Source organism: Monodelphis domestica, chromosome 1 (assembly GCF_027887165.1).
Source record: "Monodelphis domestica isolate mMonDom1 chromosome 1, mMonDom1.pri, whole genome shotgun sequence".
Taxonomy (NCBI): domain Eukaryota; kingdom Metazoa; phylum Chordata; class Mammalia; order Didelphimorphia; family Didelphidae; genus Monodelphis; species Monodelphis domestica.
In genome coordinates, this window is record NC_077227.1 from 465,911,558 (window position 1) to 465,928,555 (window position 16,998).

At 35.8% G+C, this 16,998-nt stretch overlaps 1 protein-coding gene across 1 annotated transcript in view; it reads right to left on the reverse strand.

The window, feature by feature from the left end:
* MED27 (mediator complex subunit 27) overlaps positions 1 to 16,998 on the reverse strand; it is a 276,923-nt gene that overhangs the window by 103,836 nt on the left and 156,089 nt on the right. Inside the window, exon 4 of the mRNA XM_003339627.4 lies at positions 1,349 to 1,442. Within this exon, the coding sequence (XP_003339675.2) occupies positions 1,349 to 1,442 (94 nt within the window). The remainder of the gene's footprint in view (positions 1 to 1,348; positions 1,443 to 16,998) is intronic.

Consider the following 16,998-nt stretch of genomic DNA (forward strand, 5'->3'; position numbering starts at 1 on the left):
GAAAGGAACGACACTGTATTAACTCCCCAAACTCATTGATATTCCATCAATAACAGCTGCTCTTACCTAATAAACTTTGTTTCCTTTGAAATATGGAATCTTTTCAAAAACTGTCTTCACTTAATTGTTCTCCAAAAGAGTATTATTAAAAACAAACACTCAGAAATGCTTTTCATCCTTGAAGTGCTTCATAACCACCTAATTAATAATCTAATTTAAGATTTCTACAAGCATTTTCATTTCAAAGCATAATGACCTTTTCTGAATCTATATATGTGATAAAGAGGTAACAACAAAATCCCACATTTTATGGACTGAAAAGAAAAAGATATAAGAAAATGAGAACTACTGAGGTCAACATGACTGGTGCTACCCCCCCCCCAAAAAAAAAGGATTTAGACATCAGAAACTCTAGAATCCTTTGTGATAAAGTCAGTTCACTCTTTGTCTAACTATGTTTTATAAGGATATATTTCTGGCTACTACTAGCTGCTGAAATATCATTTGCTTTTGATAGATATAGAATCCCAAATTTTAGGAAACTAAAAAAAAAAAAAAAAGCACCCTAATTTAATCCCTTCATGCTATGGAGGAACAAAATGAGGCCCCAAAAGTTTCTGTGACTTGAGGTTTATGGTGGAACTAGAATTAGGAGATGAACTTCTATCTTTTAAATTCTAGCACAATATTTTTTCTACTACAACATGCTGCATCTTGGGATAATACACCAGAACTTCAACAAAATCTGTATTCTTGAGGTGAATTCATACCAGGAGACCTCATTTAAGGGAAGAAGATTTGAATCTCTTTGGTTGAGATCTACTTTTTTGTTTTAAATTTTCATACTTTGTTTTTACATTGCCTAAGTTTTCTACTATATTCTTCCTTATCTCTTTTCTCAGAAAGTCATGCATCCCATAAAGCAAAGAATATTTTAAAAGGGGTAAAAAAAAGAAAGAAAGAAAACAATTAGTAAAACCAATCAATATACTGGGAAAAAACCCTGAAAACATGAAGTGTTCTATATTGTAGACCTCCTACTTCCTCAAAGGAGTAGAGAGATGACTTCTCACAGAAAAGGTACCATTCTAAAGTCTCTTTCAGCTCTAAAATTCTACAATTTTATGAATATGACTCAATAGAAAATTATAGAACGTTTAACTTTGTTGCCCTTTGGAAAGTGTCTTTCTTAGAGACAGAGATCTTCCATTAAAATGAGACATTCAAATTTGTCCATTCAAATAGAGCCTAACTTACATAAGTAAAAGCCAATATTCAGGACTAGAAAATTAATCTTTTAGTCAAACTTTCTCCATAATACCCTTCAGCTTAATCAATTGAGTCTTACCAAAAGCATTGCAGATGTTCCATTGGGTCTGGACAAGTGAATTGACATTTCAGGGAACATCCTATCAATGCGGCTGATCACATCATCAACATACCTAAGCAGGAGGGGAAAAAAAAAACATACAAATATAAATTATAGCAACATTCAAATTACAACAAGCAACAAATTGTTAAAGATTTCTTCACATTGATCAATTTGGGGGGTAGGGATTTAATTTTACATAGTTACCATAAAATGGTATCTTCTGCTTAGAAAAACTTTACTTATGAAGATACCCAGTTCAGGTAAGTGCTACGTAGGCAGAAAATTCACCAATAACAAGAGAAAATGAAGCAACACTTGAGTAATCATCTTGATACCAGGTAGCCTCTTTGTCAATGGAAGTTTATTATAAAGAAATTGATTCTATAACAAGAATAGCATTTTTTTCTGACTCAGATGCTTTTAGTATGTGATCTTGGGGGGGGGGGTGAATCTCTCTCTTGAAATTCCCACTGGACAAAGAGAGAATATATATGACATATTAATGAAATGGTTTAATAAAGACTAGAGTCAAATGGATAAGAGCTAAATTCTGAAAAGCAATGAAACAATACAAAATCACAATGGGAAAAATGTTAGTCAAGAGAATTATAGTATTAATGAAAAGTAAACACAAACTTGGATGGATTGAGATATCTGGTATATGAATCAGAAAGTATTTATCTTTCAACACAAATCAGAACCATATAATAGCACTATTCTGAATTTTCAGTTCAATTAAATAAGCAATTATTAAAGACCTGTATTACCAAGGCACTATATTACTAAATTATGTTATACTGTTATGTTATATTACTATAAAGACGATATTACCAGGCACTTTTCTAGGCACTGTAGATACAAAGACAAAAATGAAAACTTGACCTCAGGGACATTATGCTATAGGGAAACCACATGCCCATAAAGATAAGTAGCTATGAAATAAACAAAGTTGAGAGAGTAAATTAGGCAAGATTGGAAAAAGCACCAACAACTAAGGGGCCACCAGGAAATTTCTCATATAGGAAGTGGCACATGAGCTGAGGCTTTTATACAACTAAATTCCAAAAGGCAGAGGTGAGGAGAGACAATTCATGCAAAGCCCAGAGAAGATGCTATGTTTTCTAAAGGAAACAGCAAATGGGCCAGTTTGGCTAAAACATAGCATGTATGTGTAAAGGTGAATACTGTGAAAGAAGTCTGAAAGAGGCTGAAATCAGAATGTAAAAGATTTTAAATACCAAAGAGAGAAGTTTCATCCTGGGGACAATAAGAAGCCAGTGAGGCTTTCTGAGCCTATTGGTTGGGGAAGAACATGATCAGATCTGAGCTTTAACACTAGAAATATGTAGTCTGTGAATGTTGGATTGGAAATGGTGAGGCCACTGAGTGGTGATGAGGCCTCCACCAGGGTATTTATGAGGAGAAAGAAAGGAAGCCATGGGAGATGTTATGGAAATAGAACTGAGAAGATTTAGCAAATAGTTGGACTACAGAGGGAGAGGGAGAAGAAAGAATCAAAAATGACTCCAAAATTGCAAACATAGGTGATTAGTTCCCCTAAAAGAAACAGGCAAGTACTGAAGAGAGAGCTTAGTCTCTACATTTTAGGAGAGGAAAAATCTGGAGCAAAAAGAAAATTTCCAAGTTCAAGAAGCTGATGGGCTGGAACAGGAGTGTAACCCTTAGTTGTCTTTTGATCAGCCATTTATTGCTATAAAGACCCAAACAAAGGAAAATAGGTCAAAAGGGAAAATGCATTTAGATATAAGGGGGAGTTTCTTATGCGTGAAGCTGATTAAACATCAAATAAGCCTATCAATAACAGTTCTGAATTTCCACTCTGGTGCTCTTTAAAACAGGAAAGACAACAATCTATGCTGAATGGTTAGAAATTAACTGCTCGAGGCAAATCACAACCTCTTGAGTCCTTTATAGTCCCCCACCCCCCCCACCCTAAACTTTATGCCACCCAGTCTCACTTCAGCTCAAAAAAATACAAAATGATTGAGGGAGGGGTCAGAGAACTAATGGGGAAAAAAAAAGGGAGAAAGAAACATGTTTCTTAGGATCATAGAAGTATAACAAAGCCCATTTTTTAAAAAGAAAAAGCAGATAGCATGCCAACAGTATGCATCAGTATCACTTGAATCATTTCTGAATATCATAATTTTTTTTTCTTCCATGACTATATGTGTGATTTAGATCGGGTTACTTTAGACTCCATAGAAGGGAAAAATCAGCTGTCATATGCATGTGAATGGAGGTCATTGCTAACTATATGCTAATAGGGGTTGGGGAAAGGCAGTGTCTTCTGAAATGATCCACAATCAATAGATATCATAGCTCGGAAAGTCTAATGCAAATAAGCATGCCAAGCTTCAATAGGAAGGTAACATAATAATTTGCCCTCTACTGCACCTTTCACCTTGAAGGCTCCAAAATGCTTTTCTTTAATGGAGTAAGCAAGCTGAGGCCTAGGTAGCTAAAGTGATTATTTCAGGTCATCAAAAACATCAAAAACAAAACAGGAAGAATGCAAGGACAAATATTTGCTTGTGCTTAAAAAAAAAAATCCAGTTTTAAAAGTCAGGCATACTGTACAGTGATTTAAAAAAAAGGTCAAAATATTGTATAATCTAAGAGCTGTACCTCATCTAAAGGGATGAAGGCCAGGTAAAAGAGGAGACATGATCCCAGGAAGAACTAAGGAAAGGCAGAACAGAACAGTGTAGAAAAGTAGAAAGGAACAGTAGAGGGGGTGGGGAAGAGAATCTAGGTTATCAGAAAAGTCCAGAACAGACTATTAAAATGTTATAGAGCAAAAAAATTATTTTCATTCATATGCCTGATATGAGGAAGATATCACCTGTAAAAAGGCTATTTATGTTATGTATTAATGTATTTGCCAAGTAAAGAAAAGAAGAAACACAGAAGCATCTTTACTAAGGAAAACAATGTCTCTATTCTCAGGACAAAACCAAAACATTTCCCTTTAAAAATGCATCAAAATCTCTTGAATTCAGTATCACAGCTAGACAGAACTGACACAAAAAGGGAAGCTTAGAACTTTGAATTCAAAATCCAGTGGGAAATGCCACTTTTCTTTTGTATGCTTTGTCATACCACCTCTCTTGGTGGTATTTCTCAGAATGACGCTCTCCAGAGCAATGGAGGCTGCTAGAAATACCTGAATGATGTCTGAAAACAGCTCTGCTCTGAGTAAGCATTCATTTAGCAAAATCTGGAAGAGCTTTATTTGTAGGCCTGGGAACAGGTAGGAACACAGTGCTATCTGCTATCCTCCTACACTTTTACCATATGTTGTACTCCATTCTATAGCAGAATTGAATTACTTTAATTTTTACCTTTTGGATACAGGCAAACAAGCAGGAACACAGCAGTGGTAACTAGTTTACACTTGAGCAGACACAGTGCTGAAAGACATTAATTTAGTGCCAAATTGAGCGGTGAGTCACAATTTGCACATATCTGTCAACCTGTTAGCATGGTAATAACTTGGAAAGATCGCTGTTCCTATTTACATGGCAGAAGGAATCATGCTTTCTGTGATAATACCAGTTTAAAATGGAGAAGTGTTTGGTTCTGGTTTCAACTAAAAAAAAACTCCAAAAGAAAAAAATTAACTATTATACAGAGGTTTTCTCTTGTTGACCTATTCATTAACTTTCCCTGATCACTAGTGTCTCACTTCTGACAGTCCCTTTGTGGACACAAACTTCCTATTTTCAAATGGCTTTCATTTGATAACACACCTTCTCCAATCTCACTCCGTTCCGTAGTAGGCCCCAGCCAGTAGAACATGTCATCTACATTCACTGGGTCCAGTTTTTAATCTGATCCCATCCACAACATCATCCATCTCTGGTACTGCTCTGAACACATTCTCTTCCAAGTCTCCACCAGAGAACCTGCTCATGGCTAAATCCTAGAATCTAGTCTCAATTCTAACTTTCTTAACCTGACACATCAAAAATAATCACTCTTCTCAGAATGCTTCCCAATCTTGATTCCTCGATGAGACAATTGCCCCTACCATGAGGCTCCTCCTCCACATAGATCCAGAAAGGCCCTGGAAGATCATCTTGCCTGACTCATTAACCAGTGCCAATGTCCTCAATCAGTATAGCATGCATTCTGTCTGCAAGCCTCTAGAGTCACACAACAAAGGCTCCATAAGGCAATTAAGCCTATTACTGTTCAAGTACTAGAAAAGTCTTCCTCATCCTAAGCTAAAATCTTTTTGTCTGTGGTTTCTCCTTATTGGCCCTAATTCTGTTAAAACACAAAGTCCACTTCCCTCCTCAAAATGACTGCCCCTTCAAATATTTGAAGAGAGCTATCATGTCTCCTCTTAATCTTTTCTTTTTGAGATTCAATATCTCCAGATCCTTCAACTGTTATTCTGTTTCTTTTTAAAAACCATTATCTTCTGTCTTAGTAACAGCTCTAAGACAGAAGAGCAGCCAGAGCTAGGCAGTTGGGGTTAAGTGACTTGCCCAGGGTCACAGAGCCAGAAAGGATTAGAGACTATATTTGAACCCAGGTCTCTTGACTCCAGGCCTAGTACTCTATTCACTGAGCCAACTGGTCACCCCAACTGTTATTCTTTTAGAGATGATTCCAGGATCTTCACAATCCATGTCACCCTTACTTAGGACCTGCTCTAATTTGTCTAAGTTCTTTTCAAAATGTGTTAATCAGAATTGAAAATGTCACTACTGAAGTGATCTGAACAGCACAAGAGGATTAGTACATTCTGTGACCTGGATATTTCCTACTGAGAGGCAGCATAGCATAGTATATGAGGCATGCTGAACTTTCAGAGTCAAGAATAATCCTGATCTGAATCTTATCTCTGATACGTACTAGAAATATAATCATGGTAACTTCCCTCACCTGTAAAATGAGGATCATAATAGCAATAGCACCTACTTCAGAAGGTTTTTTGCTCAAGTAACATAATGTATGTAGTTTGCAAACCTTAAAAAGTTATATGTCAATTATCATCAACATTAATGCATCCTAACATTATGTTATTTTTTTCAAAACAGCAATATCATTGTGATTGCTTATATTAAGTTTATGGACAACTTAAACCCTGAGGTCTTTTTATATGAAATAATTCCAAGCTGGGTTTTCCTCAACCTGTACTTTGACATACATCTTTCAAAAGAGAAAGAATCTGTATTTTCTTCCTCAAATTTACTTCCTGATGATTTCATCTGTTTCCATGGCCTTGGCAATGGTCTGAATGCAAATGATTCTGCTTTACTTTGCCACCCACAACCTTACTCCAAAACCACATCTCCCACTCTTCACAGGATCTCTCCAACTAGAGGTCTTGCCCGCCAACTCAAGCTTAAAACGGCAAACACCAGGCTCCAACAGCTCCCTTTGGCTGCCTAAATAGCTATGACAGAACTTAGTAATTAACACTAAACTACAATTAAATAATTAAGCCAAATAGTTACTGACCAAATATGGTAGAGTAGGAAAAGGACTGGAATTTGAGTAAGAGAATCTGGGTTCAAATTCTAGCTCTTCTACCTATTATTTCATTGACCTCAGGCAAGTGTCATAACTTTTTCTCATCCTCAATTACTTCTGAATGAGAAGAATGGACTACACAATCTCTAAGGTTCTTTTCTAATTCTTAATCCTATAGATTTGAATAGCGTTCTTTAACAAATAAAATAATTTTAGATCATAGAAGGTACTGTTACATTAGCCCACAAAAGTATCAGCAGCAGCCAAATAACACAGGAAAATAGCTGTCCCCAGAAAAAGCACAGAACTTTAACAATCATATAGCTTAACATGCATCTAAAAAAATCCCTGAATCTGTTTAGTAGAAGCAAGAGCCTTTCTGTTCTGTTCTGTTATTGATATACAAGTTTTTAAATGTTTCTTTTAATGAACTAATTAATTCTGTCAAATATTAGTATGAAGATATATGTTATCAAATTGGGATTAAAATGCCAAAATGATTGCAAGACATAGAAGCTATCTCCAAAGACATAAATCCTGTAAAACCATAATTCTACAGCACCTATCAAAATGTAAAAAAAATTACTTGACATTAAAGTCCTAGCATTTTATGCTGGACAGATGGCTCAGTTTTCTAGAGTCTGACCTGTGTGCATGTGTGTCTGTGCATGTGTGTGTGTGTGTGTGTGTGAGAGAGAGAGAGAGAGAGAGAGAGAGAGAGAGAGAGAGAGAGAGAGAGAGAGAGAGAGAGAGAGAGAGAGAATAAACTGGATTCAATCCAGTGATCTTGTGTTAGTGTGATGCTTAGCAGCAAAGTAAGATTTAAATAGCATTTATCCCACACAGTGTGTAAGATACATGCTGTTCGTTTTCCCCACCCATACAAAATCCCAAAGTGAAGACTATATGTATTAATATCCCATTTTACTGAAAAGGTCAATGCCCAGTACATGTCAAAAAAGGGAAACAATCACCTCATCTAGAAACAATTTCAAAATTTTTCTCTACACCTGTTCAGATGGAAGAGATTTAACAATTCTTTTAGAGCAAGTGGAAACAGATGGAGTTTGTTTAACTATTCCATAAGTAACTGAAACCACAACTATCCCCTATAACTATCATTCCAGATGTGCTGAGAAAGAATATTACAAACTTGGGTCAACCATGATCACTTTTTGGATTCTCTGCATGTATTTTCATTTTTATATGCAATCCATAAGATTTTCCCTAGGACTTTTGTAAAAAAAAAAAAAAGAAGAAGAATCTAACAAAACAATTATTTATCTACCTTTTCATTATGTATCCAATCAAAGATATTTGTATGTATTTATATAAACATATGCTTTTGATTAATTAAATTTGTAAAACATTAAAACAAAGATGTATTTTTATCAAATTGGGATTGAAATACCAAAATCACTGTGAAATGAAGAAGTTGATCAAAAGATGTAATTCTGCAAACCTTAATTCTATAGCAACTAACAAAATGTAAAAAATTATTTGGTATTTAAAATCTCTCTCTCTCTCTCTCTCTCTCTCACACACACACACACACACAATGAGAACATGAACCATTTTCTATCTGCTTCTAAGTATTATAAATCACAACACTTCAAGATGCCAGAAACAGATATAACTCTGTCCTAGAACCTCACTGTCCATTGCCTATTTACAAAATTATCAGCTTCTAGTATAGTAGTAGGGAAAAAAAATAATGATCTTAGGTATCTCTCTGAATCAATTAATATGCTTTTATTAGGAGTCTACCATGTTCCAAGCACTGTGCTAGGAATACTTTCTGAGTAGTTAAATAAGTAGGACCATCAGATTTGAGGGAAGGGTAAAGGGAATAAGCAGTTTTAGTGCATTTACAATGCCAAGCATTGTGCGAAGTACTTTAGAAATGTTATCTCATTTGATCCTTGCAACACAACCCTGAGAGGTTAAGTGTAATAATAATAATAATAATTATTATTATTATTATTATTATTCCCATTTTACAATGGAGGAAACTCAGGCAAACTGACTTGTCCCAGGTCACTCAACTATAAGAGTTTAAGGCTAGACTCAAACTTGGGTCTTCCTGACTACAGGGCCTGCACCCTCCCCACTGGGCCACTTAGCTGCCCAGGACACTACCTGAGCAAACAAAAGCTACCTCATACTCCAATATGAGCCTCAAAAACTTTTTAAAAATAATTTCAAATACAATGAAGTTACACAGAAAACAAAACTTCCTTCAAAAATAATTTTTGAATTTTGAAATTAAATATTTCCTTTCCTTTCCTATAGTGAGTGCCACAGCTCCATCCTCCCAGCATCCATAGTCTCAGTCAGTATTAAGTTCACAGGTGTCTCAAACACTGAAAACAGATGGGAAATGCTATCATACAAATTAAGAGTCTTATTCTCTAGTCACTAGTGTTAAGAGTTTTGGAATTGGCCTGTAGCTTTACCTCTATTTTATTAATCAACAAATGTTACAAAGCACCAGCTACCATCAGCAGCTACACAAAATATTTATCAGGCATGTTAAAGGAAGGTATTCTCTTAGGTGCTGGGAATTCAAAGCATTGCTAGAGTCCCTGCCTTCAGAGGACTGATGGTCTAGTTGGGAAAACACTTGATGAACACCAAGCAAGGAAGTTCTGGGTAAGAATATAAATACTTTCTTACATTTGTATAGGAACCCAAAGTTTTCAAAACATTTTAAAAGTCATTACTTCCTTTAATCCCCATAAAAAACGTTCTAAGGTAAGTGGGGGCCTGGAAAGGGCTTTCAATGCCATCTAGTCTAACCAGCTCATTTTATAGATGAGAAATCTAAGGAAAACTGACTTGGCAGAGGTCATATCAGTTGTAAGTAACAGAGCCAGATCTGAATCTAGGTGATGTGATTCTTAGTTCAGGGCTCTTTATACTACAGAATGGGTGACATGATGAGTCTGAATCACTTGACCTGGCAATGCAGTGGTTCCCAATATAACCAACTTGAAATTACTTAAATTGCCCTGCAGGATTATTTGGGTTTCATTTTTAAACATTCTTGTAGAACTGTGGTTGACAGAAATGAATGGATCTAAGTAAACACAGGTTCTCTGAATGAGAAGACAATTGTATTTTTATATCTTTTTATATCTATTAATTTTCTATTTTAAATTTACACAGGTATTTTGCTGGTCACCGCTTTCCCTAAGAGTTTTTAAACAATTTATTAAGCTGGGGGGGGGGGGGTTATTTCATCCAACAGCAATCTCTTCTGCAAGCCCTTACATGTTACACACACACACATACACGTGCATGCTCTCTCTCTCTCTCTCTCTCTCTCTCTCTCTCTCTCTCTCTCTCTCTCTCTCTCTCTCTCTCTCTCATATTAAGCTTTCTACAACACCAATTAGCAATAGTTATTAAAATAAGTATCTCTGCAACATCTTGTGAAATGACACACCGTGATCAGATAGGTAGTAAAGAATGTGTGAATGGATACTCAACAATTCACAAAATAAGAAAATAAATCAACACTCAATGAGATAGTTGGCTGGAACTGATAATACATGTTTGAAAGCTACATTCTCGTTCCCAAATTTTAGCAGTCTTTCTTTCTTCCCTTTCCACCTGTTAGAATTGACAAATATGAGGCTATTAATATTTGGCATTTCCTGGCAACACTAAAATGCAGATTCTCAGCTTTGGGACTACCAAGTTTGCCATAATGATCCGTGATAGATGTTTCTTTTTCATTTGATTTTTAACATCCCTGAGTGAGCATATGACAGACTTCATAAAAGCAGAAATAACAAGTTAAAAAATAAAATTGCTGTACACATTTTTGAGTTTCTAATAATACCTCCAGTAAATCCCAGCCATCTGAAAGAGTTAATATAATTTTGAAAGGGCTGTATTTCTAGTCTTTACACTAAGTCAGTCAGATTGAATGGGAACTAAGTCATAGGAGCATCAGATTGAAACTGAGCTTCAGAGAGGGTTAATACCTTACCCAATATCACACAGGCAGAAGGCAGAAACTCATTCTTTACCTGACTTTGCTAAAACAAGAAGTGAATGTTTTTGAGTCAAAGAATTTTATTTCACTGAAAATTCACACGTGGTATTTTTTTCCCTTCTTTATTTCTTCCCTCCAGATATTCTTGTAGGTCAGGCAGGTTATAAGTCAAAATCAAAAGCAATCCTTATCTAAAGGGTACTTGTTGATGTTCCCAGAATTCTTACCCATCCAAATAATGGTAAATGACTTTTTAAGATGGAATAAAAACAAACAGCCTAAAGGAATAGAAAAGGAAAACAAATTACCAACAATTCATCACAATGTCTAAAATAATCAGAAAAATAAACTCCAAGCCCTATGGTAGGAAACATTTTTGAAACAAAATAATTGCATTTCAGGTAGTCAAGAGCTACTCTGCAATTACTTAACAAATATGTAGGCTTTTGAATCTGAGGAGGAGGAGGAGGAGGAAGAAAAGTTGCTAATGTTTTTTTTTTTTACTAAATTATGATGTTTTATGGCAAAATGGAGGAGTAATTTCTAATTCTGTGCTCATTACAAAATACATACACACATAACACTCAGCTAGCCTTGTCTTCTTTACATGCTTCAGTCCCCATATCCTAACTAAAAATAGTCAATCCTTGATTATGCAGATTAATGGAGTAAAGTATGGTGTGGCTCTCCTAGAAATTTCATGATAGCTTTTTTTAAAAATGAGATTATACTAAGGATCAGAAAATAAAGCCTGAAGAGCTGGACAGCTCCCCAAACTCACCACATCCTCCCATTCCAGTCTAAGGACAGAAAGTATCTTTCAGATTGCCTCAAAGCACTGAATTCTTTCTTCACTTTCTTTAAGTTTTCTTTCTTTTTTGCATTACACTTTCCATGGAGCAGAAAAGATTAACATTTTGGTTTTAAAATGCCTTCTAGAAATAACAGAAATTAAAATCAACCTATGGTGGGAAAAGATTGTTTATGTCAATCTGAAACTGAAGATAGTAACTTTTGGAAAAGCCAACTTTGCAGGGAATGTACAATCCTTGACCATGAAGGAAATGTGCTATTTTCACTGTTTCCTCTCACTTTCTATCCTCAGACTAGAATTAAATGTAACAGAAGGTAGTATGGTTTCTAGAAATAATGTTCATAACACAAAATTCTTGTTTTATTGAGGTAAAAGAGAGGAGATGGCAGAATAGAGGACAATTAAGAACTCAAGTAGAGTCCTGCCAGGAGAGGGACTTGTCTCACCTAGATCTCTGTGGAAGCTGGTTTGAAGGTCGCCTCCAGAAGATGAATGCCACAAGATCCTTGGCTGACAATCTGAGGATGGCTTAATGTGTGGGGGCAAAGGACAGCAGAGAATAAGACCAGAGGCAAGAACACCACAAGGCAAGAGATGTTGGGAGTCCCCTGCCCCTGCATTGTAGCACCCTGGGCAAAGCTCTAACTTGCACTATAGACAATATGGCTGCCTGGCTGCTTTTCTAGAGTCTACAGCATGTCTGTGTGTTTGCTGCAATAATTTCTATGATATGTTACAAATAGAATAAAAAAATATTCGTGCACAGGTCTATACCTAAAACAACTAAAGCAACTCTGACCAAAAAGTCACAAAGTCTCCACTTAAAAAAAATTGTATTCATCCCTAAGGCAAATCAGTTCACTTACAGAGCTCTAATTATGTAGGATTTTTTTTCTTATATTGAACTAAGATATGGCATTGTTCTTTCTAAGCTCAAACAGTATAAGCCTAACCCTTTGTCCACATGGTAGCTATCTTCAAGCAAATTCCAGACTAAACACCTCCAGCCTCCTCAACCAATCTTCATATGTCATACACAAATGAAGTCATGACCCAAGATCACACTGTAGTCTATGCAAAATACCATCACACCTGAATGCAGGGAGAGTAGATGTGATTTCATGAATAAATCCCTCTATAGGCTTATTCTCCAACTAAAAGATTAAATTCAATGATATTTACTGCCAGTATTCTTTCAAGCTGTTCAGCATAAATCAGTTTTTCAAAGACCATACACAAAATCTTTTAAGCTATGCACATGAAGACCCATTAGTTAAGTCAATTTGCCTCTTGAAGCATCACCTTCTTCCCACCTTTCTCCCCTCTACCCCAACCAAAATAGAGAAAATTCATCCTGCCTAGGGAAGAAAAATCAGAGGGAACAACTTATTTACCTAGCTGGAACATTAGGAACATAATTAAAAATAATGTTTGGAACTCGTTACAAATTCCCTAGACAGGAAGCCTAAATCTCATTAGAATGAAAAGCAAATTAAGCAATCAAGAGAAAGTTTGGTCAGGGGCAAAATGAGGACTACAATCACCTTCAGAACTTTTAATGATACCAACACAGCTTGCTTTGTTCTGCAGGTTGCATTAGTCTTCTAAAAAATCTCTATAGCTACTGTAGTTCTAAACCAAACAAGAACCAGAAGCATTATAATATGTGAGTCTGGGATTTCAGCCCTGAAAGGCTCAAGCACGAATCTTGGTTTTATACTCATTACTGTTTTCTTGTCTGAGCCTGTTACTGGTCTTTATAACTTTTGTGAAAATTGACATGAATTCTTTTATCGATAGCTTGAAAGGAGAAGCAGCCTCCTCGTGCCAAGTAATGCAATCAGTAATAGGATTTCAGGAGCATCATTTCATACCATAAAGACCTTTTCCCCTCCATTTGCCCATCTAGAAAATTAGGAATTTCACAAAAGTTTTTTAATATGGTAAACATTCTGGATGAATTTGGAAATGGACTCATTATCAAAGTGACTTACTTTTCTCAAAACCATTTTTTTCAGTATAAATGTTACCCTCTTGTGCTGAAAAAAGGAATGTTAACAAAATAGTAAATTTTCATATTAAAAAAAAAAAACAAGCTCACAAGCAAAATGTTCACACAACTTAGTTCTCAAAATACAAATATATTCTGTGCTTTGCTTTTAGGAGAAAGAGAAAAATGATAACTGAACAAGTGAAATCAAGGATTTAAAACTATGTTTTTTAAAAAGCAACTTCAAGATATGTCAGTGTGTCAGGCATGATGGAAAAAACCTAAAGGAGTCAGGAGAAGTTTTTAGTTTTGACTCTGTCTTTGACTTTCATCTTTCTGGGACTTGGTTTTCACCCACAAAAAACCATGGAGTACTCTGGTTAATGGTTTCAAAAATGTCTTCCAGTGGTTAAACTTAAATTCAAGGTAAATCCATGACAATGTTTTATCATTTTAATGAAGTTCCTTACTCATAAAATAATTGATGTTCTTTATGGAGATCCTGTGGCACAATGCAATCCTGATGCATTTTCTAATTATCAAAAACTCAATTACATTCAGACTAAGTAGATTATTAATATATCTCATGGTATTCTGGAACACTGAAAATTAATTTCTATATGCAATATACTGTAAGGCAATTCAGCCAGAATACTCAATTAATCATAGCATGTTATTCTCCACACTTTCTAGATAAATGGAAGATTATATGTGATGGCTCTATTATCAAAATATACTGTAGTATTACTATAACACACCTGCTACAAGGAAAATTCTGGCAATGATAACTCTGCCTTTGACCTCACACAAATAATACTGATCCAGTAACAACAAAAATCATAGTATTCCAATTATGATGCAGCATTGTACAGAGGGAAATCAATTTACTCCAAACATTTATTAAGACCTTACTGTATACAAAGGGCTGAAAAGACAAACCCTAACCTAAGGTGCTTACAATACAGTACAGAGGGGAGAACAAATACAGATACAGAAAAATGTATAAAATCACCAAGAATGAGAAAAGAAATCAAAAGATCTTTCTCAAGGGAGATATGAAAACTCTGAGATCTCTGAGCTGGAGACTAGGAGAAAGGGAAAACTGTTGAGAAAATAGTATACCTGAGGTGGATTTCAAAGGACCAAAAGGATTTCAGCAGGAAGAGCTATAATGAGACCTCAATTCTGGGATTGAAGGAAAGTTTTGAGAAAGCATTATATAACTGTAGAAGAAGGTAAGAAAACATCAGGGAACACCTAGTAGTCTGGTCTAACTTAAATATTTTTACATTAGTGGGAATAGTATGAAATAATGCTAGAAAGACTAGACTAGAGTCAGACTGTAGGAGCCTTTAGTCATCGGCTCAAGGACTATGTATTTCATCCTATAAAATAGTAGGGAAACACTGAAGGCTTTTGGTTAGGGGGAAAAACATAGTTAAATATGAGTATTAGGAAGACTATTTTGGAGGATATGTGAAGGTTAAATTGGAGAAAGGGAAAAAAACACTAGATCTGGGATCTGAAGATATGGGGTTGAGTTTCAACTCTACCATTTACTAACCTTTTTACCTTGGAAACTGCTTTCACTTTCCAGACGGGTTTGCTTATCTGCAATAATAGGGATAATACTTGTATTATCTCTTTTCACAGAAGAGCTTCATCTAGGACATGCTCTTCAAACCCTGAGTGTCCCATAAAGTTCTGTCTTGGACTCTCTTGTCTTCTCCCTTTATACTATTCCACTTGGTGAATACATCAGTTGCCATGGATTCAACAAGCATCTCTATGCTGATTCTTGGCTCTATTAACAGTCTTAACCTTTCTGCTAACTTCCAGTCTCACATCTCCAATTGACTTTCAGGTATCAAATATCTTAAATTCAACATGTCCAAAACTGAACTCATCATCTTTCTCTCAAAACCCTTCTCCCTCCTGACTTCCTGTTACTTTTGAGGGTACTGTTATTCTCCCCAATACCCCAGGCTAATAAACTAGGTGTTATATTTGACTCTTCATTCACTTTCATTTCCATCTCCAATATGTTTTTTTCTTTCTTTCCTCTCTTTAAATTTGGAAATATGAGCAGTTGATGAATTTTATTTCAAGATGTGAATTGATTCTCTTAAGTACTTTCTTCTTGCCATAGAGTAATAGTGGGTCCTATATATTAGATGTGAGCAATAAATATATTCCTTTTGATTTCTCTCCTCTGATGCAGTCACATCCTTGTACAGACTCTCATCATCTCCTGCTTGAAATGCTATAATAGTCTGCTGGTGAGTAGGCCTGCCACAAGTCTCTCCGTGCAAGTCTGATCAGTCCTCCCCTGCCCCCAATTCTTCCCCCAACTCCACTCATAAAGTCCAGTGATTCTTACCCCCAGGATCAAATACAAAAAAACTCTGCTTTTTATTCAAAGTCCCTCCCATAACCTGCCACCCCTGACTTCCCAGTCTTCTTATACCTTAAACCACCCAACTGAGTCCTCTTGTGTCCAGTGACATTGGCTTCCTTGCTGTTCTTCAAATAAGACCGTCTCCTAGCTATGAATGCTCTTCTTACTCATCTCTGCCTCCAGGCTTCCCAGACTTCCTTGAAGTCCTTGTTAAAATCTCACTTTCTCTTCTCAGAACCCTTTCCAGATAACACTTACTTCTTGTGTCTTACTTCTGCTGATTATTTCAAATTTATCCTGTATATAGCTTGTTTGAACCCATTTGTTATGTATGTTGTTCACCCCATTAGATTGCGAGCTCCTCACATACAGGAACTGTCTTTTGCTTTTATTTAGCATGTAATAGGCATTTGATAAATGCTTGCTAACTGACTATAATGAATGTAATACAAATAAGATACCATTATATTGCTTATTTTAATATGTATATATTTTATTAATAGTTTTAATTTTTTTCATTACCTATATTCCCAACATATCCTCCCTTCTCCCCCTCCTAGAGAATTGTCTCTTACAACAAAGATTGTTTTTTTAAAAATAAAGTATAACTAAACCTAAAAAAAAAAACACAACAAAAACTGAAATGATCTGTACTGTTCCACACCCACCATACTCCCATCTCTGCAAAAAAGAGAAAGGTGCCTTCTCACATCTTTCCACTAGGGCCAAATTTGGTCATTATCTTTTCACAACATTCAGTGTCAACTGTTTTGTTGTTTCTCTCTCACCTTCTTCCAGCGCCCCCTCCCCCCCTTTCCTTCTTTCTCTGTCTCTGTCCTCTCTTATAAAATAAAGCCCTAGTATGTAAATTCCAAAACAGTGATGTAGCAAGGAACTTGTTTACTTATAATTC